This window comes from Panthera uncia (genome assembly GCF_023721935.1).
Source record: "Panthera uncia isolate 11264 chromosome B3 unlocalized genomic scaffold, Puncia_PCG_1.0 HiC_scaffold_1, whole genome shotgun sequence".
In the NCBI taxonomy this organism is placed as follows: Eukaryota; Metazoa; Chordata; class Mammalia; order Carnivora; family Felidae; genus Panthera; species Panthera uncia.
This window is the reverse complement of record NW_026057582.1, coordinates 91,457,416-91,484,955: the sequence shown is the minus strand read 5'-3', so window position 1 is coordinate 91,484,955 and position 27,540 is coordinate 91,457,416. Positions and strand designations below refer to the sequence as shown.

The 27,540-nt window shown below is 39.4% G+C and overlaps 1 protein-coding gene across 10 annotated transcripts in view; it reads left to right on the top strand.

Moving 5' to 3' along the window:
- Window positions 1-670: 670 nt before the first annotated feature.
- Window positions 671-27,540, top strand: part of ATP8B4 (ATPase phospholipid transporting 8B4 (putative)) — a 259,446-nt gene continuing 232,576 nt past the window's right edge. For 4 of the 10 annotated variants that reach the window (XM_049611662.1, XM_049611663.1, XM_049611654.1 and 1 more), the window contains exons 1-2: window positions 8,430-8,749; window positions 20,150-20,218. In XM_049611662.1, coding sequence (XP_049467619.1) covers window positions 20,191-20,218 — 28 coding nt within the window. In that variant the 5' untranslated portion in view covers window positions 8,430-8,749; window positions 20,150-20,190. Of the gene's footprint in view, window positions 753-8,429; window positions 8,750-8,781; window positions 8,957-15,561; window positions 15,980-20,147; window positions 20,219-27,540 lie in introns of those variants that run through there. The other 6 variants (XM_049611656.1, XM_049611670.1, XM_049611657.1 and 3 more) reach the window with 6 other exon arrangements.

Sequence of the window (27,540 nt, the reverse complement as noted above, 5' to 3'; positions counted from 1 at the left end):
TCTAGTTCTGGAACACATGGTTCAGAATGCATTTGAAAGGGCAAGTTAAACGCAAATCACCTGGTTTGGGTGCGGTGGCTTGGATAACAAACTTTCTGGATCCTACTGTTCTGCTTTGTGTTTGAATGTCAGGACTGAAAGTGCTGTTCAGGAGAGCCCTTGTGGAATAGTCCAAATTGCTGGGAGGAGCTGTTCCCCAGAGGTGACTTTTAGCACCTAGGATTTTAGATATCTTTTTTTTTTAATTTTTGAAATCCTACTTGCTTAATTTTAAGGTAGTGGTAAGTTTATATTATTTTTAATTTACTTTTAATTTTTGAAATTTTAACAGTAGAGCAGGAAACTGCTCTATTCCTAAATCTACATCCTTATCCAGGGCTTAACTTCTAAAGAAATGTCTGTCTTCTTGCATTTTCTGATTTTCTTTCTGTTCTTTTTGTGAGATAGTTGAGTAATAACTAAAACTCAGTGGTGAGTCTTTTCATCTAGGATGGAAAGTCCCACATAGGAAATGGTACCACTAGCAATGGGTCAGTCGTTTATGTTGGCCAATGTAAGGAAACTTACTTTCTTACACAAAAGGTTAACTAACCAAGAGGAAGTAATTGTTGGGGAGGATGGGGGGAGGAGGAGTTGAGTTACATTTTCCTGATGAAATTCAGCCTAACACACTATGGGAAGTGCCATAGAGTACATAAAACCATAAGAGGTTGAAAATTCTACTTTGTTTTTAGATACTAAGGACCAAGAAGGTATGTATGATTTCAAGGTTTGGTGAAACTGTTTCTGAATGGAAAGTGAGTAGGTTTCAATTACTGAAGAGAGGAGGGTATGGTGGGCAGGAACATTTTTAATGTCTTCTGTCACTGGGTGAAACTTGTCCTGGAACAGTGGTTTTTAAATAATCCTCTGGGCTGGAGGAAGGAAATACTAAAACTGCCACTTATCCTTATTGTGCTGCTTTATGGTGTATAGAAAGGATATTCCTGGGGACCACTGTCCCAGAGACAAGAGGAGAAGGCAGATGGTTGTATCAGGATGGAAAGAACTGGAGAGGTGGAATAGCTCAGAATGTGGAGGTCTTCCTTCTTTTCTGATAAAAGAAATGTGGTAGTCATTTGGGAAGATTCTGGAGAAAGCAGGGAGGACATTGACCTTTGTTGACCAATGACTGTACGACAGGCATTGGGTTATGTATTATTTATTGATGTTAAATCACTGCACATGTAACTTACATATACATGCATTCTTTTATTAATTTATTATTCATTTAGTGAATATCTCATTTAATCCTCACAAATAGCTTGAGAAGCAGATTTTAATTTTTCCAGTTTTACAACCAGGAAGCTAAAGTTGTGTTTTTTTTATTGAAATGTAGTTGACATACAATACTATTAGTTTTGGATGTATAGCATAGTGATTCTCCATTTATTATATTAAATGATTACCACAGTAAGTCAAGTTATCATCTGTTACCATATACTGTGTAGTAACATCTGTTACCATATAATAGTGTAGTAACACTATTATTGACTGTATTCTGTCTCTTATAAATAAATCACATTTCCGCGGTTTATTTATTATCTATCTGGAAGAGTGTACTTCTTAATCCCCTTTGCTTTTTTTGTGCATCCTCCCAGTTTATTTTTTGTATTTATGCATCTGTGTTTTGTTTTGCCTGTTCATTTTTGTTTTTTAGATTCCACATATAATTGAAATCATACAGTATTTGTATTTCTCCAACTTATAATAACCTCTAGGTCTATCCATGTTGTTGCAAATCGAAAGATTTCATTCCTTTTTATGGCTGAGTAGTAATCCATTGTGTGCAGGTGTGCACGCACACACACACGTTTATACATTCAACTATTGATGGATACTTAGGTTGCTCAGGAAGCTAAAGTTTAAAGCAATTAAGTAATTTTTACATCATATGATTTATACCCCTGCAATTCTCATGCCTTATGGCATAGGTTTATAATATACACTCCAGGGCTTCTGTCAAAGAGATGCTCCTTCAGTATGTTCAAGTTGGTTTCTAGTCTGCTAGTAGCAGTTGGATTGCTCAAGAAAGTATTTACAGAATCAGGGAATACTTGGTTGTAGTTTTATTTTCTTTTTTATTGTATATGTCCAAATCATAATTTTAGGCCAGAGATACTTCTCTGCCATTCAGGTTGACACCAAGCCTTGGTTTGACATTTCAGTTAGCTCAACCTTCCTTTCCTGGCATTAAAAGCAAGCAAGCAAGCAAACAAACCTGAAACTCTTGGAATGGCTATATTTCAGGGAATTGATTAAATCTTAACTAGTTCATTTCATTGGGATTAGATTGAATTGACACAAAGTGGTTCAATCTACTTCCTGGTGGTCCCATTCTCAGTAGCAGAGACGTGTTGTTCTCCCCTTTGATTGTAGAACCCCCTCATCTTCATGTCTGACTCCTGCTGGCACGTGTCTCCTGATTAGGAACTACATTTTGTTTATCCTTCTGTGTCCCACAAAGTGCCTAGCAAAGTATCTGCACTTGTTGAGTGAAAATATTGAACGCCCTGATCCCAGTTGATATGGGTGGTTTATCTGTTGACGTAAAATGGTGATTTGTTGGCTTTCTTAGCTATCTTGGCAGTAGAGCTAGATGTTTTGACAGATATACGATGCTATTTATTCTGTTAAGAAAAGATAGCATGACTATTGGCATGGCTTTGTATTCTTAAGTATAAAAATTTCCATCTCTTAATTTTGATGAAAGGTGTGCAAAGTTGGAGGAAAGATAAGAGGGTGAATAAATTAGGAAAAATTTTTCTCTTGAGTGCTCAGATATTTAATCAAAATTCATTTAACATAATTCCTTGGATTGTTGTGAGGACAGATTGAGGTGATCATTGAGAAAAATCTTTGGAAACTCTAGATTATAGACAGGGATATTTCTAAAAGGTAAGATTTTAAAGCAAAATAAGGTTTTTAAAAAACAACTTCTGGTGTTTTGACAATGTATATGCTGTGTAATGAAGATTAAAAATTAAGCTCTAGTCCTCTAATATTATCTAGTGGTAATATATAACATTTACCATTTTAACCATGTTTAAGTGTACAGTTCAGTGATATTAAGTACATTCACAATGCTGTGTAACCATCACCACCATCCATCTCTGGAATTTTTTCATGATCCCAATCTGAAACTCTACCTAGTAAATGTCTTCCCATTTACCCTCCTCCCAGCCCTAGTAACCTCTATTCTTTGCCTATGCTAGGTACCTCCTACAAGTGGAGTTATTACAATATTTTCCTTTTATGTCTGGCTTATTTCACTTAGCATAATGTTTTCAAAGTTTATTTATGTTGCAGCATGAATGAGAATTGGATTCCTTTTTAAGACTGTAGTATTCCATACCATATTTTGTTTATTCCTTTACCCATCGATGGACACTTGGGTTGTTTTCACTTTTGGCTATTGTGGATAATGCTGCTATGAATGTTGGTGTGCAAGTATCAGTTTGAGTCTCTGGCTTCTTTTCTTTTGGGTATGTATCTAGGAGTGGAAAACAGATCTTTTAAACTTCATTTCTCCGGACACTTTTGAGATTATCCAGAGCAAGTCTCTCTCCTCTGTTCATGCCCTAAAGAGTGAGCAATTGCTTCTTCATCTTCAGTGTGCTTCAGGCCTCCATGTTTTCCTCTAGGCTCCTCTTCCTCCTCTGAAATTGATACTTCTAGATGTAGCTACAAAGGAGTCTGAAATCTGATGCTAACCACTGTAACAAGCTCTATTCAAATTAGGCCCACCAACTGGCACTACTTTGGGGACTGACAAATTAAGGTGAGCTAAGAAAAATTAAACTGTAAGTTCCATTATAAATGGAAATCTAGTAGAAATAAAAAGTGTCATACCGAGAACTATACTTTAGACTTGAGCTTCAGTTCATTTGATAAATTACTATCTGCTGAGCACTGTTGATAGACAACAGGGAATGAGTTCAGAGCTCTGTTATCAAGCAGCTCAAATTCTAGAGGAGGATGCATACATATTTAGGAAGCTACAGAAACTAAACAACAATGCTACTACTATTCATTTGTTTATTCAACATTGCTCAAGCACCTGCTGCACGCTGTTCTAGGCCCTGGGTATACATCAAGTCAAAGACAAAGTCTCTGTTCTCCTACAGCTGACTTTCTGGTTGGGGAAACCGGACAGTAAGCAAGGAAATACACAGTATAATAGCTATGTGTTTTTCCTATGGAGAAAAATAAAGCACGATAAGGGATCGAGAGTGACTGGCGTGTGTGTGGGTGGTTTTACGTAGGCTGACCAAGGCAGGCCTTTCAGAATTTGTGACTTTGAGCCCAGATCTGAATGAAGTGAGGGAGACAGTCAAGGGGATGTGTAGGTGATAAGGCAGCCTGGCAGGGGAGTAGCAGCATCTGCTATAATGTTAGATTTCAGAGATGGATAAAGAGCTTTGGGACTTAAAAGTTTTTTTTTTTTTTTTTATTTTGAGAGAGAGAGCGAGAAGGCAGAGAGAGAGAGCGAGAAGGCAGAGAGATAGAGTGAGAAGGCAGAGAGAGAGCGAGAGAAGGCAGAGAAGGCAGAGAGAGAAGGCAGAGAGAGAGCGAGAAGGCAGAGAGAGCGAGAGAGCGAGAAGGCAGAGAGCGAGAGAGCGAGAAGGCAGAGAGCGAGAAGGCAGAGAGCGAGAAGGCAGAGAGCGAGAGAGCGAGAAGGCAGAGACAGCGAGAGAGAACGAGAAGGCAATAATAGAGCGAGCGAGAGTGAGAAGGCAGAGAGCGAGAAGGCAGAGAGTGAGAGAGAGCGAGAAGACAGAGTGAGTGAGAGAGAGCGAGCAAGAGGGCAGAGCAAGAGAGAGCGAGCGAGAGGGCCCAGAGAGCGAGCGAGAGCGAGAGGGCAGAGAGAGTGAGAGCGAGAAGGCAGAGAGAGAGCAAGAGTGAGAAGGCAGAGAGAGGGAGAGAGAGAAGGCAGATAGAGCAAGCGAGAAGGCAGAGAGAGAGCGAGAGAGAAAGAGCGAGAGTGAATCCCAAGCAGGCTCTGCACCATCAGCACAGAACCTGACACAGGGCTCAGACCCACAAACCATGATGTTGTGACCTGAGCTGAAATCAAGAGTGGGATGTTTGAGCCACCCAGGCACCCCAGAGCGTTGGGACTTAAAGTAATGGGACAAATAAATCTGATGTTCTGTGATTTTAGGCACATAATTTTGTGACACCGTAAAATCAGTTTTAAAGCACCCAAAGATTGTTCTGCAAGGGAGTATTTAATGGCAAGATACTTGTGTTTTAAAATAAATGAATGAATGAACATTTCAAAATGATATGAAGTCATTGCTGGGGATCCCCCTGCCTCTGTTCATGCTGTATGCATTATGAGAATCTCTGTGTATGAGATGAGCACGAAGTAGTCATTCTTTGGCCTTACTGTGAGTATGGTAAGCCCTTTTTCTATCCCAACTTTGTTCTCCCATTAGGATTCCTCATTCATTAAGGGTTGTTAATTAGGAAAAAATTTGATCAAATAAATTCTGACTAGTTAGTACATGAAGAACTAGAGAATTTTAAGCCAATTTAGAGCTTTTAGAAGCATTTAACAAGAATATACCAAGGAAGCTAAAGAAAGATATCCTTAGTCTCGAAATTTCAGGGACAATGAGGGCACATGAATTTTTTTTTTTTTTTTTTTTTTTGCTGGTGTCAGAAACTTGGGCAAATGGAACAAAATCACAACACATAGCTCCTTAATGTGGCAGTCTGTTTTTTATAATGCAGGTTTGTGTGCCTGTGTGCATGTTCATATGTGTGAATGATGGGGGGAGGGGAAGGGTGAGAGAAGAGTTGCAAAACTGAAGACTCAGTCCTTATACTCCTCACCTCAAGGTGGTAGACGAGATAGCACATTGCAGAATAAGTGCCAGTGTATGATATCCAACCTAGTCTCTAGCAGTGTCCAAGAGGGAGGGACCAGAGATGCTAGGAAAGTCAGAAAATGCTCTGGGGAGGGCTGTGGAGCATGTGATATGGTCCTTGAAGGACAGGTTTAGAAGTGAGAAGATGAAGGGAAAGGTTTCCCAGGAAGAGAGAGTGGTCTGGGCAGAGATGCCATGGTGGGGATGTGCAGTTGATGTTTAGGTAAAGGAGAGGGGTCCTGATACATTAGGACAGAGGATCTGGTTTGGAGATTGTAGGGTTAAATTTGGAAAGATAAACAGAAAGCCAAGAAGAAAAGGAGAGCTCTGTGCTTTCTTTCTTTTATAAGTTGCTTTTTGACTCATTAACTTATCAGGTGATAGGGAGGATCATCCCTTGCTCCTTCATTGGTCTGCTGTTAGGGGAACAACCATGTATCTTAAGATGCTCCCTGTAAACAAAAACACTGTCTTCTAAGAGCTCCATTTTATTGGTGGGCATACAAGCTCCTTGTAAAAAAATGTAAGCAGTACTTTTGGGGTACCTGGGTGGCTCATTCAGTTAAGCATTCAACTCTTGATTTTGGCTCAGGCCATCATCTCACAGTTCATGGGATCGAGCCCCACGTTGGGCTCCATGCTGATAGCACTGAGCCTGCTTGAGATCCTCTCTCTCCCTCTCTCTCTGTCCTTCCCCTGCTTGTGTGCACACACACTCTCTCTCAAGATAAATAAGTGAACTTTAAAAGAATTAAAAAAAATGTAAGCAGTACTTTTGTAAGAAACAATGACATAGTTCCACCAGGACCCACCAGCCCCTCCACCCCCATGCCATTTTTCGCAAGTAACTACCATTAAATATTTCTTCTTGTTTATCCTTCCTGATTTATTAGGTCAACAAATATTTTTTGAATTCCTATTATGGGAATAGGGTATACAACAGTGAATGGAAGTCCCTGCTCTCAGGGAGCTTCTATTTTATTGGGAAGAAACAGGCAGTAAACAGCAAGCACATTTAAAATATTTTAGCCAATATTTTTCTCCTATGCATACTCTTGCAACTTGCTCTTTCCTCTTGACTGTGTCTCTTGGACATCTTTCCATGTCAGTGTAAAGAGGCCTATCTCTTTAATTGGTACTCACTAATATTTATTGAGCATCTGCTGTGCCTCAGGCACTGTCTTGGTCACAGCAATTCCCTACAGTAAGTACTATAATTTTCACCTTACTACAGGTGAGGGACCAAGGCCAAGAGAGGTTTGGGAACTTGCTCAAAGTCACCTGGCTAGTCGCTGGTGGAGGCAGACCTGAGCCCAGACCATCTGATTGTTCAATCCAATTCTTCTCCCCCTTGATGGCTGCATAGTACTCCATTGTATGGATGTTCCTTCACTTATTTGGCCAGTCCTCTATTTTTAAGCCATTTTTAGTTTTTTCCTATCACAGATAGTGCTATAATGAACATTTTACACACTTGTGTACATGTGTTTATGATCATCTGTAAGTTTAATTCCTAAGAGATGGAAAAATACACATTTCTGTATTTGATAGACACTACTTAGTTTCCCTTTAAAATTATTTTACCAACTTCTCTACCAACATTGTAGGAGAAGGTGCTGATTTTTTTATAGCTTATTCAACAAAGGGAGTTGCCAAGGGTATAGGAGTTGCTAATACAGTAGGTTAAAAAAAATGTTATAGAAATTACACTTAAAAACCTTTTTTATTTTTTATTTATTTTTTAAATGTTTGTTTATTTTTGAGACAGTGGTGGGGGAAGTGCAGAGAGACAGGAGGGGTCAGAGGATCCAAAGTGGGCTCTGTGCTGTCATCAGAGAGCCCAAGGCGGGGCTTGAACCCACAAACCATGAGATCATGACCTGAGCTGAAGTTGGACGCTCAACTGACTGAGCCACCCAGGTGTCCCAAAACATTTTTTAAAAAGTTTTTTATTTTAAATATCTTGAAGAAATGATTACTTTCTCTTACAGGCTGTTCTTGGTTCTTTTTATCATGCAAGGGAGAAAGCCCCACTCTTGTTTCAAGAAATCTGCAGTTTCTTGTGACTAGGGGTGGGAGGAGGGCTTGGCAGGGAACAGTCCTTCCTTTTTCTCTGATCTGGCTCTCTCTGGAGGCCTGTGAGCTCAGTACCAGGATTGGCCAGGAGAGTGGATTGATATGTACAGGGAATCAACTTGCTCTGGTTATAGAGACATTAAAATATATTTGGTTTCAGTATTTAACTGAAAATCTGATGCAACTTCTAGAGAACCCATAAATGGCTTGAGACACACTTAAGACATAATCCTTTCTTTTAAAAATAGACCAAAATATTTTGTTTTCATCTAATCCCATCTTAAAAACAGGAGCGTGCTTAGCTTTCATCCATGTGAGAGTGAAACTCCCCTTGCAATGATTTTTTTAAAAATGCTAATTCCTTCATCTCTGGGAAAAACAGGTAGGAGCTCTAAAGATATTTGCTAATTTCCATCACTTGAGGGCTCATACAAGTTTGGTAAGCAGAAGTGATAACTGTGACTTTTTCCGTTGTCCGCTTCCATCCTACTGAACACTTGGTTCCCACAGAGGAAGCCATCCTGCTGAAGTCAGCCTCTAGGGAGCTTCCTTTTGTTTCTTCAAGATTAACCAGTTCTGCCCTGGCAGCAGTAGCAGGCAACTCTGGAAGGAGAGGCTCTTCTGGGCTTTTGGTATTTTTCCAAGGAGTGTTTTTTCTCCCCCAATTCCTCACTGGTAGTGAAGCTGCTTTCCTACAATGCTGCCTTCTTCAGATGAGATGCTGATTCTGATCTGCCATCTAGCAGCTTCCGGTAGCGGTAAGTGGTCAAGAGTGTTTTTCCGGGAGTTGATCTCAGGTTCTCAAGAATGTCCTCTAGAGACCCAGTTTGTTTTCTGTGTAATTGCTAGAGCCTTCAGAATAGCTTTGCTTTTCTCACTGTTCTCATTGCATGGTCATGGAATGGGTACCTGTTTGATCTCCCTGCACCCTCCCTTTTGGGAGAGAGGGTTAGGTCCAGGCTGAGGTGAGTTTGTGGGGAGCATTCAAGGGTTGGTGAAGCCAAGAGGTGAGTTAGCTCAGGGCTGACTAGGGCTTTCTGTTTCTGTTTTCTAGGTTGCTCTTTTGATCTTTTCATCTTCTGGTGTGGTTGAGGTTTAGCAAAAGTCTTCATTTTTCTCTAACTAAAAACACTTTAGAAACTAGTTGGGTGTGAGAAATAGGACATCTGCTTTATTTCCCTTTTCAAATTTTTATTCAGTTAGCATCACCTATTAAATGGCTAATGGGAGTAGCATCAGTGTCCATTTCTTCTTGGCTTGTGGGTGTTTGTCACTTCCTTTGGGAGTAGTTGGTTTCATTTTTTTCAAGGGGTTTGTATCTAGTTCCCCTATTCAAGGTATTGTTTATTCTATGACCAATTCATGCTTTAAACATGAACAGTTTACTAAAATAGTCTCTGAGGCTGGAGTGGTATGTTTTTAGTGCTGAGATTTGTCTGAACTGAGAAATCGATACTTCTAGCTGTTTGGTTGACAGATGTGAGAGAGTTTCTCAGGTCCCTGGTTAATAACTTGCTGTTTTGAAAATAAAGGAAACTGGTGAGAAACAATAATTGGGGGCTGAAGGCTTATTAGAAAGGAAATGAAGAAATATAGGATCATATGTAGAATTAACAACATCTCTCTTCATGAATGGCCACCTTTGTTCAGGTGTTGTTCTGTGCTAGTCTTTGCATTTACTGAAATGGAAATTCAGAGTGATTTTTAAAAACCTATATTTATCTGTCTTGTGCTTTTATATTGTTCCATCATGCATGCATCTTCAAAAATGAGGGATCAAGTAATTTTTGTGCCCCTGGGGGATTTTTTGTGCACAGGAGGATTTTATTTTGTTTTTACATGGTAAATTGGAAATTTCCATTTAGTAGGAAAAGACTTCACTTTTTGTTTCAAAATAAATTATAATTGTAGCTTTCCTAGAAATAAAACTTCTTAATGGGTGCATTCTAGATGCTTGCATTGCGTGTACAAGAATTAGATGCTGGTATTTGTTTTCAGGGTTTCTTACAAAAAGGTGTCAAAGAGGGGCCCTGGGTCGCTCAGTCGATTGAGCATCCAACTTCAGCTCAGGTCATGATCTCACAGCTTGTGAGTTCGAGCCCCGTGTCAGGCTCTGTGCTGACAGCTCAGAGCCTGGAGCCTGCTTCAAATTCTGACTTCCTCTTTGCTCCAACACTTGCATCCTGTCTCTGTCTCTCTCAAAAATAAACATTAAAAAAAAAAAAAGGTGTCAAAGAAAATAGTAACCTCCAAGTGTTCCACATACCTATAGACTTACTTGACTTTTTAGCAATATTAAATATTTTTCAAATAGTAATTTCTGATTAAATAGTAAATGCAAATACTAAATATATCGGTCATTGCATTTTTGGAGATTTTTTTCCCCTTTCTTTCCTTTCTCCTTTTCTTTAGTCAGCTTGAGCTTGTCGAGCACCTGCACTATGTCAGGCTCTGTGCTGGATGCCCAGAGAAGATGCCACAGTAGGAAAGGCTGAGCATTTTATTTTGATATATCCTTCTCTGACTCTTCTTTTCAAGTTGAGTGTTCCCTAGGACCTGTCCTTGTCCTTGTATTGACTCATCCTCATCCTCTGTCCTCTCCTCACTTCTTTTTATTCTTGTTCTGAGTGAGATCATTCATTTCCCATGACTTCAATGCTTTCATGTATGTTGATGATTCCATGTCTACGAATCTGTCTTTTGTCTTTAGTGCTGAGGATGTTTTCAAAGATAAAGAGGAATTTCAAGCCTAATGTGTTCAAACTGAATGTATTATTCTCCCATCCCAATTCCTGCTCCTTTGTTTTCTCTTCCTTCTCTTTTCCCTGCTGTACTAATGGCACCTCTGTCCCCTCATTGTCCTGAGCCCAAAACCCTAGAAGTCATCTGAGGTTCTTCTTTGTCCTGTACACCAACCTAGGGGCCATTTATAAACTCTGTCAATTCAACTGCAGAAACATTTCCAGAATCTGGCTCCACTTGCCTATTGTTATTGCTTCTCCACCTCTCTCCATGCCAGGCCATGCTGTGAGCATAACCTTCCTAAAAGTGCTGACAGCATGCACTTGCATAGGGAGAACCAAGAGAGTAATGACAGTGGACAAGGGAGCCCGGATTATAACCATATCATTCTCTAAAAATCTCTTCTTCCTCCCCATTACCTGCAGGATTAACCATGGGTCTTGAACATAGCCCTGTTCTGTGTCACCTGACCTATCAAATGGGGATGATGATAGTCCCCACCTATACAGTTTTGGTGAGGATAAAATGAGATGATACATGGCAAGTACTTAGCACAAGATCAAGTACCCAGTGAATAGTAATGATGATGGCAATGATGAAGGTGATCACTTCTTTCAGAATCCATCTCTAATCTACCTTTCCAGCTCCATCACCATAAAATCTCATTGCCATGACTGTCACTACTTCCCCAACCTTCTCTTCCCTTTCACAGTACTGGATCTTTTCACATGCTATTCCTTTGGCCTCTTTACCTCATTTTGCTGAGCAAACTCTTTCCTTTTCAAAAAGATTCAACTCAGAATTATTCTCTGTGAGGTCTTAGCTGACTGCACAAAACAGGCTTGGTGGCTCCCTTTCCTCTGCCTCCATGGTGCTCAGTCCTTCCTTCCATCACAGCCCAGAACTTGCCATTCTAATGGTCTGTGTATCTGTTTTCATCTTCCCCAGACTACAGGCTTTGGAAGGGATAGAGGTAGGAACTAATGATCCTTACCTCCATCTACTGAGCCCCGGTTTGACATAGAATAGGCACCCATAAGTGTTTGGTGATTGAATACCCATAGGGATGACTCTCAAATTTGATAGGAGGTTTTCTACTTGTGGAGAGTTAAACATACAGTTAAGAAAAAAAAAAAGCTTTCCCTCTCTTGAGTACTAACTTTGTAGCAGGAGGCACTGTGCTAAATTCTTTACAGGCATGCCTAGTGATCCAGTGAGTTACTCTAACTGTCCCGTTTACAGATGAGAACACCAGGCTTAGAAGAGAGGGAACTTGCTGGAGGCTTTGAAGCTGGCAGGACCAGGCTCTGGCTGTCTGACTTGCAAACTGGTGGAAGGAAAGGGAAGTGAGAGGGGGAAGGAAGATGACTAAGCCAAAGCAGGCATGTTTGTTAGAGAAAGGCAGCATGAGAAGGGCAGAAATGCACAAGAGAAGGCAGCAAGAGCAGGCTAGGAAAGGAGAAAGGAAAGTGAAAAAGAAACAAGGAGAGCAAGGGAAAAAATGAACAGGGGATAAACAAGAGGAGGAAGGGAAGCAGGATTCCCACTGCTTCAGAATTTTGTGGCCAGGGAACAGCTGCATGCCTAATGGAACATAAACAGACTGCAGTGTTGACATGACAACTCACAACAAAATCTAATCTACATTATACAAGAAATAGAATAATTTATTGTTAGGCCATGGTAATTAGATGTAATTGCTAAGCAGTTTAGAAATTTGGCTGTACAGCCATCACTTACACACGCACACACACACACACACACACAGGCATGCACACACACTCACTGGCTTAAATTGTGTTCACTTTTGTCCAGTGTGGACACTTGGCAAGTGACTGTGGCTGTTGGCAGCTGTCACTGACACTAAATATGATCAAAACATTATCTACACCTCCCACCCACTATCACACTCAAAGCTGTACCCATGTAGGAAAGAAGCACAGTCTTACTCCTTATCCTTCACTGATGTCCCCTCCCAAGGCTGGGATTTCCCTGTTGCACCAGGATTTCCCTTTCCTGAGTCTTCTCCCTGTGCTTCTGCCTCACCTCCCTTATCCCTCCGGGGCCTGGTCCCAGGGGATATTCTTGGGCTGGTAGGCAGGGTTGCCAGCAGATATGACCCCAAGGTCACCTTGTCCAGGGGTGGGAGAATTCACTGAGGCTTTGCTTTTTTGCCTTTGGGGACCTGGAGGCAGAGAAAGGAAAGGGAAAAGGGTAGGACCAGAGAAGATGGAGGGCAGCAGGAGGAGGGAAAGGGCTAGTGCCCTAATTCTGCCCTCCTAGCTTCCCATCCTCAGATGCCACTATTGTTCAGGCAAGAGTGCTTTTCAGGGTTTTCCTGTGCCCACCCTGGTGCTGGCCACCCTGGTGCTGGTCAGTCCCCCTCCCTTCCACTCTTGGTTGGGTTAGTCCTCAGAGACCAGGTGAATTGGGTTGGGAAATAAGTGACTGAGTGAAAAACCTGAAGGAAAGTTAGGGAAACAGGAAAGGGAAGCTGGGAGACTGAAAGAGGGAAAAAGTAGTAGAAGAACAGACAAATGGGAGGAGGGGAGAGAACATGTTTTATGGAGTGAACCACCTATGCGTATATATTTAACCTCACAACAGCTCTAGGAGGAAGGCATTATTGTCTCTAATTTACAGATTCAAAGGTTTAGTCTTAGGAAGGGTAAGTGACTTGGTCAAAGTAACACTAGATACAAAGTAGCTGAGCTGGGATTGGAATCCTATTATCCTAAAAGTCTCTTCCATATAGTACAGTGTTTCCAAAGAAGACGAGAAGGCAGAGTTGGGGAGGGCAGAAGGAAAGCTCGCCAGAAGAGAATGGAGAATAGAGGAGAAGAGGACAGGAGGTCCTCACAAGGGGTGAGGTCTGGGATTGGGCTTGTTGAAGCTGTATGGGTCCTTTCTCCCTTGGCTCTGTGTCCTGAGAACTGGAGAGAACCCACTGTGCTCAAAGGAGGTAGAGGATTCCCCTGGGGGGGCACTCTGGTTCCTCTCAAGACCCTGAGATGAAGACAGGCAGGGAGGGGCTCACCTGGGCGGTGCTCTGGGTAAGGAAGGAGAAGCTGCCAGGAATCTGTCCCATGTTGTTCTCCTGGTTTCCAGTGCTCCTGTCTTTTCCTCAACTGCCTTGACTCCTTTCTTTTCCCTTTATTTTTCTATCTCCTCCATTTCCTTTGCATTTCTGTCATTCTATCTTGTATTCTCTTTCTTTCTTTCTTTCTTTCTCTCTCTCTCTTTCTTTCTTTCTTTTCTTGAAAGAGAGGGGGAGAGAGAGAAAGAACAAGTGGGGGAAGGGCAGAGAGAGAGAGAGGGAGAGAGAGAATCCTAAGCAGGCTCTGTGCTGTCAGCACGGAGCCTGATGGCGGGCTCCATCTCACATGACCTGAGCCAAAGTTGGATGTTTAACCGACTGAGCCACCCAGGTACCCCTCTATCTCGAGTTTTCGATCTTTCTCTTCCCACTGTTTTCCCTCCCCTCAGTTTATTCATAGGACTGTTCCCTCCCACCACAAACACATCTTTTCTTTAAAGATTTCTTATCCATTCACACTTATCTGCTTTGTTTTATTGTAGAATGTCCTGAAGGAAGTTAGACTCACTGTGCTCATTTATGTAGATACTTTGACAGAGAAAGTTCAGAGGGTGGCTTCAAGATAACTAATATCTAATGAGCCTTTTCATCATGTGCCCCCATTCCCAATAGTCCAACCAGTAGGTTCTGAGGCTTACGGAGTATATTTGTCCTGCATTCTGTAATGAGTTAGTGGAAAAAGCAGGGATCCAAGGTTAGCCTGTTTGACTCCAAAGGACAAGCTTCCAACCACCACATCCTGCTGCCCCTTAAGCAGGTCAGTGGTCTGGCTATTTACTTGGAGGCCTCTTGATGAGTTTATTGCATTCAGAACGGGTTGTTTGTCCTGTAGGTTTTTGACCACAATTGAACAGCATACCAAAACCAGATTTATCTTTCTGAGTTACACTAATACTAGCTCAGGAGACTGGTAATATAAAATAAGAATGACAATTGAGAACGTGTAGTATAACTGTCAGGAGGACCAGAATGTTCATTTCAGCATGCATGACTAGTGTACTCTTTCCCTGTAGGCAGACTTCTGTGGGAAAGCAAGTTATTATCAGCAGGTGGCTTGGTGATCATGGAATTGGAGCATGGGGAATTAACTGTAATAACTTGATTGTTGAATGACCTCATATCATTAAAGGGAATCTCCATTTGAATCCTTTGTTTAAAATGTTGAGTCACCTGCACTCAAGTGTACCCATTTTCACTATAAGTAGAGACCTTGTGGAATCATATTATGGACAGGATGCTCTCCTTTGCATACAGCTGTTGAAGTAGCATTCCTAACTTGGATGTCTTGTTATTGCCCTCAGTCTCAAGGTGTTTGAAACCAACTCTTTATTTTCCCTGAACAAACTAGAGTCTTCTTTGGACTTTGTTATTTTTCCATTAGAAGAGTTATTTTCTGTAACCAAGATTCAAAACCTGAACTGGAAATGTAAAAAAAAAAATCCTTTATGCAAGTATAACTTCCAATGTTTTTAAAAAAAAAGAGTAGTCATTGCCTTTGAAAATGAATTAATATACATAAAAACCCTTAGCTATTACTTAGCTGTTAGCTACTCCTTCCTCTGTCTTCCTCTTTTCCCATCTCTCTTTTTTGTAACCCCCTCCCCCCCATCACTTTCACACAAGGAAACCATCATTTTAATTACTTGCATAAGATGAAACCAAGAATTAAATAAGATGAAACGAAGAATTAAATAAGACCTACCAGCAGCTTTCCTTTTTCCGTTTCCTCTATTTTGGGGTGACATCAAAAGCAAGGAATGTATGCATGTAAATGAATACTATTTGCTTCAGTACTTGGAAATGGTTGAATTTCAGAATCCTGAGTTCCTACTTCTAGAGCTAGATTTCACGTTAGCAAACCTTTTCTCCCACCTGATTGGTTTATTTCCTTAGACCTTAATTGCTCCAAAAGTTGAACAAAAGATGACTTTCTTTCCTCTGACATCTTTTAGAACTGGAGTGTCAGCTGGGTATTTTGGTGAGTTAATAAATGTCCAAGAATGACAGCACTAAATTTCACTTCCTGAAAGTTAAACTAGCATCTGGTGTGAATGCTCCATTCACACCAGTGTGAATCCTCCATTAAGTGTGCCTGGAATTGGTGCTGTTAGAAGGAAAATATTGGATTGGAGGCAATGTGGGCCTGAAGGTCAGTTCTTAACTTGTCATTATAACTTTATGTCTTAGGGAGTGAGAACACTTGAAGAAGGTCATTAATAAGAAATAACTTTCACAAATCTTATGGAAATATTCATACAATAGTGATCATATTATCATTGTGGATGAATTATTCAGTAGAGAATATTTTCTACGAGAGCCAAAACAGCTAAAATTTACAAAATAAATTTATTCAGTACCTTTAAAATAAAAGGTTTTGAAGACATTTTGGAAGGTGATATTAGAGAAATTAAAAATGAAATAGCTGCCATTTGCAACTATGTGGATAGAACTAGAGGGTATTATGCTAAGTGAAATTAGTCAGAGAAAGACAAATATTGTATGACTTCGCTCAACTGAGGACTTTAAGACACGGAACAGATGAACACAAGGGAAGTGAAGCAAAAATGATATAAAAACAGGCAGGGGGACAAAACATAAGAGACTCTTAAATATGGAGAACAAACAGAGGGTTACTAGATGGGTTGTGGGAGGGTAGATGGGCTAAATAGGTAAGGTGCATCAAGGAATCTACCCCCAAAATCATTGTTGCACTATCAGCTAACTAACTTGGATGTAAATTAAAAAAATAATAATAAAAAAATAAAGTGATGGAAGAAAAACAAAATCAAACAAAAAAAAATGAAATAGCTGTATGTCTTAGAGGTAGTTTTAGGAAGAATATGGTATTGCTTTCTGTTTGCTTGATTAGGAGCTTTTAAAATGAGAAGTACTTACAGAAGGATCTAAAAGAAGAGAGGGGAGGGGTGATATCACATATATATATTTTCTAGTTACCTTTATATTATATATTCATCTTTTGAAATGGGTATCTGTTAGTATTAATCCCTCAAAGCACTGTAGCAAATCATTAAGAAGAAAAAATAAGCTGGCCAGTGGCCAGTACTCTTATTAACTTCCTGAGAGATTGAATTTCTTTCTTCTGCTTGCATTCTAATTGCCACCTGTCAGGGTGTAGAGTCCCTTTTGCCATCTTGCTTAAAGAATCATTATTCCTTTCACCTGCTCCAGGGACTCTGAGCCCATGAAAACACAACACATTTGAGGTAGTCCCCAGAGAGAATTTTAAAGCCCTAACAAGTTAGCTTAGAACTTGCAGATGAGCCTTAACCATCTGGCCAGATGGGGCCACCAGATCCAGATATCATTGTCACAGAATCCATGAGTTCAAGACATGAGCTGAGATCAAGACTCAGACACTTAACTGACTGAGCTATCCAGGCACCCCTGTTGTGACTATTTTTTAGAACAAAGATATTCATTCTTCAATGAAAACCCACTTTTTCATTCTTCAGTGAAAACCTATTATTTCTTGTAGGAAGGCCCTACCTCAAAACATCCTTTCAGTGCCTTTCTCTCTCTCTCTCTCTCTCTCTCTCTCTCTCTCTCTCTCTCTCTTTCCAGTGCTTCCTTTTGTTCTCTTCCCTAAGCTTTGCTAATTTCTCTTCTTTCTTGTGTTCTTCAGTTTGCCTGCAACACTATTCCTATTGCTAAGCAAATATTGTTCATCCTTTGACAATTTTCCTAGGCTGGAGATGGGGGTATAAAAGAGGATGGGGTCTGGCCAGAAAGAAGAAGTTGATGACAAGAAAGGCATGGTGACCCCCAGCTTGGGAAGGTCTAAGACATTCTAGAACATGGGGCTGGGTCCTGGGAAGGGATAGTTGCTAAAAGGGAAGTGTCTTTACACTTATTGTGGTGAACATTGAGTAATGTATAGAATTGTGAAATCAATATGTGGTATACTTGAAACTAATATAACATTGTATGTTAATTACACTTGAATAAAAAAATTAGACAAGGGAAGCGCCTTCTTGTGTCTGAAAGCCCTTGGTCCATTCCTAATAGAAATTGAAGACATCATTCATTCTTTCATTTATCAAATATTTATTAAGCATTACTATATGCCAGTCAAGCATTAGAGGCTAGAAATAGAACTGTGGACCTAACAGATGAAGTCCCTGCCCTGCTGGAGTTTGTGGACTGAGGATATAGCCAATATAATGTAATAGGAGATTATGTTCTAGAGTGATAGGGGCTCTGAAATGGGAACTTTTAGATTACATGAGAGCACATAGAGGTGCTTCTATCTCTGATTTGGGGGATCAGAGAGGCCTCATAGAGGAAGTGATATATGAATTGATATTGGAAATATAAGTAGGAGTTAGTCTGGTTAAGAGATTGGATGGAGTTAGGTGGCTATAGGCAAAGGGAAGAGCATGTGCTGGGCTCCTAGCTGGAAATAAGCTGAACTGGGTATTTCTGGAGTATAAACATGAGGGGATGCAAGGAGGAGAGGGGGCTATGAGGAGAAATCAGGCTAGAAAAATGAACAGGGACATCCAAGGATGTGGAACATCCAAGGAGTCATGTTAGAATTTGGCCTTTCTTTTCTTTTTTTTAATGTGTATTTATTTTGAGGGAGAAAGAGCGAGCACACGAGTGAGCATGTGCACACGAGTGAGTGGGGGAGGGGCAGAGATAGAGGGAGAGAAAGAATCCCAAGCAGGGTCTGCACTGTCAGCATGGAGCCCTATGTGGTACTCTATCACATGAACTGTGAGATCGTTTCCTGAGCCGAAACCAAGAGTCAGATGCTTAACCCACTGAGCCACCCAGGCTCCCCTTGGTCTTTTTTTTTTCCCCCCTAAGGCCATCGGGAAGTGATTGGGGGTTTTTGTCAGGGCTGTCACAGATGTCATTTATCTTTTATATCAATGATTGTGCTTCCTTGTGGACCCTGGCCTGTAGGTGGCTAAGGCTGGAGCAGGGAAACCTGTTCTGAGCAATGCAGGGAAAAGCAATCACTGGTCAGCAGGCTTTCCTAGAGGCAACCAGATGCCTGAGGCTGTGGTGGGGTACAAGGCAAGGAGGCAGCAGAGGGCTCATCTAGGGCAGCACAGTTGGTAGAAGGTATGGGGGGAGAAACAGAAGAGTTAGTGATTTACATTTAATATTTAAGGACTTATCCCTGCTAGCAGCACCTGGCAGCAGTTGCCCTATTTTCTTAGTACATTCATCATTTTAATATCCAATCCCTAGAAAAGCAGTAGGTCTCACAAAATGCCAGTGGTCCTATTTGTCAGGCACATTCAGGACTAGGTGTGCCCTCAGCAGGCTGCTGCTTTTCCTGGGGGGGCGGGGGGCAGATGGGGACTTGTGGATCTGGGGGCATGACAGGAAGAAATATTGATGGTTTCAGGCTTTTTAGACTCTGAGAGATATGTATTAGAGCAATAGGCATTGATGAATTTCTTCTGCATCCCCCTGTCTTGTAACCGCTAAGCCATAAGCATTATTGTTCCTCTCCTCTGATCTCTATATGACTGACCAACTTCTTCATGTGTGTTTATTGCATCCTGCCACACTACTTCTTTGAGCAGGAATCAAGGAAGTTGTTTCTCTTTGAAACCGAAAGAACATGTATTCAGTACCTCTGCCTACCCGGTCATGTCTTTGAAATGTTTCCTGGGTTCATTTTCATTTCCACAGTCTATTGGGTTCTAAATGTTTGAAATCCTTTTTTTTTGCCCCTTTCTATATTCATCCTAAATATTTAATAGAGTTTGCCATATGAAGGAAATTAGAACACATGTAGGGAAAAATTGAAAGATGATAACGACATTATTCTGGGTTTTTTTAGGTAACTACCTGGGGAAGACTATGCACAGAATAAATTGAGGAACATTTTTGAATTGCATTTTGTTTCCCTTGAGCCTGGCCAATAATTTAGGTTCCTATGTAGCTCCCACAATTTAGCAGTGATTCCCAGTGCTAGCTGTGGGAAGGAGTCATCTAATGACATTTGAATAAAAAGTAGATGCTGTAGCTTTACCCCTGTTATGTTCTGATTCATAGGGTTTGAGATAAATTAGAAAATTTGGCTTAATTTTAATGCCCAATTGAATGGCACATTTGGGCTTACCTTATGTTGTTTCAAATAGTGTCTATGATACAAATAGATTATTTTTGTGTAGAATTATTATCTACATAAGATAAATGGAATCTGTTATTCGTGATTTTGTCAGTGATTCCTAGTCATCTATATTTGACAAGGAAGAAAGTTAAAAGGTGTAAACTTATGGTTAATGGACATTTTTACAAATACTAATGTTGTGTACTTTTCTTGTTTTCTACATAGATCAACTGTTGAACCCTGGTGAAAAATAATCAGCTGCAATAATGTTCTGCAGTAAAAAGAAATCACTTGGTAAGTGTTGAGCTCTTCAGATGACACAAAGTGAATCTGACTTTTAATTTTAATTTTATTATTTTACTTTTTAAACTCATTTCATTTTGTTTTGTAGAGGTGTAATTTATATACAAAAATAGACAAATCTTAAGTATTCAGTTTGATGAGTTTTGACAATTGTGTATACACCTGTCTGTACTACCCTAAAACTAGATACAGAAAATTTCTATCACACCAGAAAGTTCCCTTGTGTTCTTAAAAAAATATTTATTTATTTTTAAGTTTATTCATTTTGAGACAGAGTGATAGAGTGAGTGGGGGAGGGGCAGAAAGAGAGGGCTGGAGAGAGATTCCCCCACAGGCTTCATACTGTCAGCCAGTGCAGAGCCCTATGCGAGCCTCGAAACCAAGAACCATGAGATCATGTCTTGAGCCAAACTCAAGAGCTGGATGCTTAACTGACTGAGTCACCCAGGTGCCCCCAAATTATTTATTTATTGATTGATTAAAAATTTTTTTTAAAATGTTTATTATTGAGAGACAGAGAGAGACAGAGCATGAATGTGGGAGGGGCAGAGAGAGGAGGAGACACAGAATCCGAAGCAGGCTCCAGGCTCTGTGCTGACAGCTCAGAGCCCGATGCAGGGCTCAAACTCACAAACTGCGAGATCATGACCTGAGCCAAAGTTGGATGCTCAACCAACTGAGCCCCCCAGGTGCCCCCCAAATTATTTATATTTAACTGAAATATAGTTGGCATACAATATTATATTAGTTTCAGGTGTACAGCATAGTGATTTGACATTTATATATATTACAAAATATTCATTGTGGTAAGTGTAATTACCATCTGTCACCATGCAAAATTATTATGATATTATTTACCATTTTCCCTATGTAACAATTTATATTTCTGTGACTTATGTTATAATTGGAAGTTGGTACTTTTTAACTCTCCCTTCCCTCTGGGGACCACCAGTTCTCTGTATTTATGAGTTTGTTTCCATTTTGCTTTGTTTGTTCATCTGTTTTTTTAGATTCCACATATAAGTAAAATCATACGGTTTTGTCTTCCTCTGTCTGATGTATTTCAGTAAACTTAATACCATCTAGGTCCATTCGTGTTGTCCCAAATGGCAAGATTTCATTCTTTCTAATGACTGAATAGTATTCCAGTGTGTGTGTGTGTGTGTGTGTGTGTGTGTGTGTGTGTGTGTGTGTAGCATATCTTTATTCATCTGTTGGTAGGCACTGGGCTGCTTCCATCTTTGCTATTGTAAATAATGCTGCAATAAACATAGGAGTGTATATGTCTTTTTGAATGAGAGTTTTTGTTTTTTGGGGGTAAATAACCAGAGGTGGAATTGGTGGACGGTATGGTACTTCTATTTTTTTTTTTTAATGTTTTTTTTTGAGAGAGAGAGAGCGTGAGGGGGGGGGGGGGTGTGTGCAGAGAGAAATCCAAAGTGGGCTCCGCCCTGATGCAGAGAGCCCAATGCAGGGCTCAAACCCATGAACTGTGAAATCATGATCTGAGCCAAAGTCAGATGCTCAACCAACTGAGCCATCCAGGCACCCCTGGTATTTCTATTTTTAATCTTTTGAGGAAACTCTATATTGTTTTTCATAGTGGTTGTACCAATTGACCTTTCCACAAATAGTACATGAGGGTTCTCTGTTGTCCACATCCTCACCACCACTTCTTATTTCTTGTCTGTTTGATTCTACTATTCTGACAGATGTGAAGTGCTATCTCATTGTGGTTTTGATTTGCATTTCCCTGATGCTTAGTGATATTGAGCATCTTTTCATGTGTCTGTTGGCCATCTGTATGTATTTAGAGAAATGTCTGTTCAAGTCGTCTTCCCATTTTTACTTGGATTTTTTTTTATCTCAAGTTGTATGAATTAAATATTTTGGATGTTAACCCCTTACCAGATATATCATTTACAAATATCTTCTCCCACTCAGTAGGTTGCCTTTTGTTTTGTTGATGGTTTTCTTCACTGTGCAAAAGCCTTTTAGTTTGATATAGTCCCAATTGTTTATTGTCAGCTGCAAATAGTGACAATTTTACTTCTTCTTTACCCATTTGAGTGCCTTTAATTTCTTTTTCTTATTTGATTGCTGTGGCTAGGACTTCCAGCACTGTGTTGAATAAAAGTGGCAAGATTGGACATCCTTGTCTTGCTCCTGGTCTTAGAGGAAACATTTTTAGCTTTTCACCACTGAGGATGATGTTAGCTGTGGGTTTGTCATACATGGCCCTGATTATGTTGAGATATGTGCCCTCTGTATCCACTTTGCTGAATTTTTTTTTTTATCATGAATGTTAAATTTTGTTGAATGCTTTTTCTGTATCTGTTGAGATGATCATTTGATTTTATCCTTCATTTTTGTTGATGTGGTGTATCACACTGATTGATTTGTGGCTACTGAATCATCCTTGCATCCCTGGAAAATCTTCTAACAACAAGGACATTCTTGTCTACAAGATTGTCACAACACCCAAAAAGTATAACTTTAATTAATGACATAGATTCTGTTTTTCAATTTCTCCATTTGTCCCTAAAACATATTATCTTTCAGAGCTGGTTTTTATTTTTGGTATAGTATCTAATGGATGTTCACACATTGTGTTTGGCTTTTAGTCCCTTTGTTTTCTTCTAAATTTAGAACAGTTTTTCATTGTATAGAATTTTGGAAAAGTCCAGTCCAACTCCTAAACATATTTGGATTGTACATTTTTGGCACAAATACCATATAGATAATTTGTTTTTTAGTGGACAACTAGTGTTTTTTATGAGGAATGCAACTTTCTGATCTTCCTCACATAGAATTTCATTTTACCGACCAATAGTCATTTCTGTGTAATGAGGCTAAATGTTTTGGCCACACATCTGGGTCTGTATCTTCTCTGGCGCAGATTTTTGGAGAAAGCTGACACCATCCTTTGCATCATCATGATTGGGAATGATGCATCTTTGGGTTATATCAGTTTGTATAGATTTGGTAATAGATTGGAGAGCTATTATAACCTAAAGTATTCATTTGCTATGTAGTCAGTTAAGAAACATTTTTGAGCCCTTATGATAGGCTAGGAAGTGCCACTCTTTCTTGATTTTAAGTAGGTTTTTTACAATTCAGTAAAATACATGTATCTTTACACAGTTGTTTACAGTAGCAATGATAACTTAAGAATTGTTAAACATTACTACAAGTAGTAAATTTGCCAGAGGATCACAGACTAGAGACCTTCTAATCAGCCCGGGGTGGTCAGGGGAAAAAAATCATACAGAAGTGGTATTTTACCTCAATGATATATTTAATGTCTGCAACATTTAATAAAAATGTATTTGCATTTATGTAAATTTTCACAATATCATCAGGAAGCTTGGGCCATTGGTGATGTATATGAAAATATAACAAGCCCAAACACGGTATTGTGGGGAAACAAAAATTTTGTCATGTATGCTTTATTGTTTATTATCATCATATTCATATAAATCTCATATTCTTTAAGATGTAAAGAATTCCAGCTAATTGAGTCTATTTTCTGTTCTTTTTTTCCTTTTTTTCGTGTTTGTTTATTTTTGAGAGAGAGAGAGAGAGTGTGACTGGGGAAGGGGTAGAGAGAGAGAGAGATAGGGAGACATAGAATCTGAAGATCTGAAGCAGGGTCCAGGGTCTGAGCTGTCAGCACAGAGCCTGATGCAGGGCTCGAACTCAGAGACTGTGAGATCACGACCCAAGCTGAAGTCGGACGCTTAAGCGACTGAGCTACCCAGGTGCCCCTATTTTCTGTTCTTTTTAAAAATTTTAATTCCAGTATAGTTAACATATAGTTTTATATTTGTTTCACGTATACAGTATAGTGATTCAACAATTGGATACATTACTCAGGGCTCATCCTAAGTGTACTCTTTATCTCCTTCATCTGTTTCACCCATTCTTCCCCCCTCCCCTCAGGTAACCATCAGTTCTGTCTAGTTAAAGTCTGTTTTGGTTTGTCTTTTTCTTTGTTCATTTAAATTTGTTTCTTAAATTCCACATATGAGTGAAATTACCAGGTGTTTGTCTTTCTCTGGTTTATTTTACTTAGGATTATACTTTCTGGTTCTACCCATGTCACTGCAAATGGCAGGATACCATTCTTTTTAATGGCTGAATAATATTCACACACACACACACACACACACAAACACACATGCCATTTCTTCTTTATCCGTTCATCTACCAAAGAACACTTGGGCTGCTTCCATAATTTGGCTATTGTAAATATTGCTGCAGTAAACAAAGGGGTGCATATATCCCTTCAAATTAGTGTTTTTGTATTCTTTAGTTAAATACCCAATAGTGCAGTTACTGGGTCATAGGGTAATTCAATTTTTAATATTTTGAAGAACCTCCATATTATTTTCCTCAGTGGCTACACAAGTTTGCATTCCCACCAAACCCACATGAGGTTTCCTTTTCTCCACACTTGTTGTTTCTTGTGTTTTTGATGTTAGTCATTCTGACAGGTGTGAGGCGCTATCTAATTGTGGTTTTGATTTGGATTTCCCTGATGATGAGTGATGTTGAGCATCTTTTCATGTGTCTGTTGGCCATCTGTATGTCTTCTTTGGAGAAATGTCTGTTAATGTCTTCTGACCATTTTTTAATTGGATTATTTTCATGTTGAGTTGCATAAATTCTTTATATATTTTGGATACTAACCCTTTATCAGATATGTCATTTGCAAATCTCTTCCTCCATTCAGTTGGTTGTCACTTAGTTTTGTTGATTGTTTCCTTTGCTGTGCAGAAGGTTTTTATTTTGATGTAGTCCCAATAGTTAATTTTTGCTTTTGTCTCCCTTGCTTCAGGAGACATATCTAGAAAAATACTGCTACAGCTAATGTCCAGGAAATTACTGCCTGTGCTCTCTTCTTGGATTTTTATGGTTTCAGGCCTCACATTTAGGTCCTTGCTCCATTTTGAGTTTATTTTGTGTATGGTGTGAGAAAGCGGTTCCAGTTTCTTTTTTTTTTTTTTGCACGTAGTGTCCAGTTTTCCTAACACCATTTATCGAACAGACTTTTTGCCATTTATATTCTTGCCTCCTTTGTTGAAAATTGATTGACCATATAATTGTGGGTTTATTTCTGGGTTTTCTATTCTGTTCCATTGATCTATGTGTCTATGTTTTTTTAAATAAAGTTTATTTGTTTGAGAGAGACAGAGAGAGTGCAAATGGGGGAGGGGCAGACAGAGAGGGAGAATCCCAAGCAGGCTCTGCACTGTCGGAGCAGAACAAGAAATGGGGCTTGAACTCCTGAAACTGTGAGATCATGACCTGAGCCAAAATCAAGAGTTAGATGCTTAACTGACTGAGCCACTCTATGTGTCTATTTTTTGTGCCAGTACCATACTGTTTTGAGTATTATAGCCTTGTGGTATATATTGAAATCTGGGATTGTGATACCTCCATTTTTTTTATTTTTCAAGACTGCTTTGGCCACTTAGGGACATTCCATACAAATTTTAGGATTGGGTGTTCTAGTTCTGGGAAAAATGCTGTTGGTATTTTGATAGAAATTGTATTAAATGTATAGATTTCTTTGGGTGCTATGGACATTTTAACAATATTTGTTCCTCTAAAACATGAGCTTAGAAAATTTTTTCATTTGTTTGTGTTGTCTTTAATTTCTTTCATCAACTTTTTATAGTTTTCAGAGTACAGATCTTTCACCTCCTTGCTTAAGTTTATTCTTAGGTATTTTATTGTATTTGGTGCAATTATAAATGGGACTGTTTTCTTAATTTTTCTATATGCTACTTCATTTGTAGTGTATGCAAATGCTACAGATTTCTGCATGTTGATTTTGTATCCTACAATTTTACTGAATTCATTTATTTATGAATTCTAGTAGTTCTTTCTGGTAGTTTTTTGGTAGAGTCTTTAAAGGTTTTCTACATACAGTATCATGTCATCTACAAATCGTGGAAGTTTTACTTCTTTACCAATTTGGATAGTTTTGTGTCATGTCTTACTGTTGTGACTAGGACTTGTAGTACTATGTTGAATAAAAGTGGAGACAGCGGACCTCCTTGTCTTCTTCCTGATCTTGGACAAAAGCTCTCAGTTTTTCACCATCAAGTATGATGTTAGCTGTGGGTTTTTATTACATTGAGGTATGTTTCCTCTAAACCTAACTTGTTGAGAGGTTTTTTATTTTATTTATTAATCATGAATGGATGCTATACTTTGTCAAATGCTTTTTCTGCATCTATTATAATGATTGTATAATGATTGTTTCTATCCTTTCTTTTACTAATGTGATATATCACAGTGATTGCTTTGTGGATATTGAACCACCTTTGCATTCTGGGAATAAATCTACTTTATCATGGTGTACAATTTTTCAAATGTATTGTTAAATTTGGTTTGCTAGTATTTTGTTGAGGATTTTTGCATTTATGTTCATCAGAGATAGTGGCTTGTAGTTCTCTTTTTTTGTGGTGTCTTTATCTGGTTTTGGTATCAGGGTAATGCTGGCCTCATAGAATGAATTTGGAAACTTTCCTTCCTCTTCTATTTTATGGAATAGTTTGAGAAGAATAGGTACTAACTCCTCTTTAAATGTTAGGTAGAGGGGCACCTGGGTGGCTCAGTCGGTTAAGCAGCCGACTTCGGCTCAGGTCATGATCTCACGGTCAGTGAGTTCAAGCCCCGCATTGGGCTCTGTGCTGACAGCTCAGAGCCTGGATCCTGTTTCAGATTCTGTGTCTCCCTCTCTCTCTGACCCTCCCCTGTTCATGCTTTGTCTCTCTCTGTCTCAAAAATAAATGTTAAAAAAATTAAAAAAAAAAATAAATGTTAGGTAGAATTGACCTGTGAAACTGTCTGATCCTAGACTTTTGTTTTTTGGGAGTTTTTTGACAACTGATTCAATTTTCTTATTGGTAATTGGTCTATTCAAATTTTCTGTTTCTTCCTGATTCAGTTTCAGGAGGTTATATGTTTCTAGGAATGTATCCATTTCTTCTAAGTTGTCCAATTTGTTGGACTCTAATTTTTTCATAATATTCTCTGATAATCTTTTGTATTTCTGTGGTGTCAGTTTTATCGATCTTTTCGAAGAACCAACTCCTGGTTTTGATGTGTTCTATTGTTTTTTTTTTTTTAGTTTCTATTTTGTTTTTCTTCTTTAATCTTTACTATTTCTTTTTTTCTACTTCTTTCTATTTCTAGCTCCTTTAGGTGTGAGGTTAGGTTGTTTAGTTGAGATTTCTTGCTCCTTAAGCAGACCTGTATTGCTGTAAGCATCCCTCTGAGAACAGATTTGCTGCATCCCA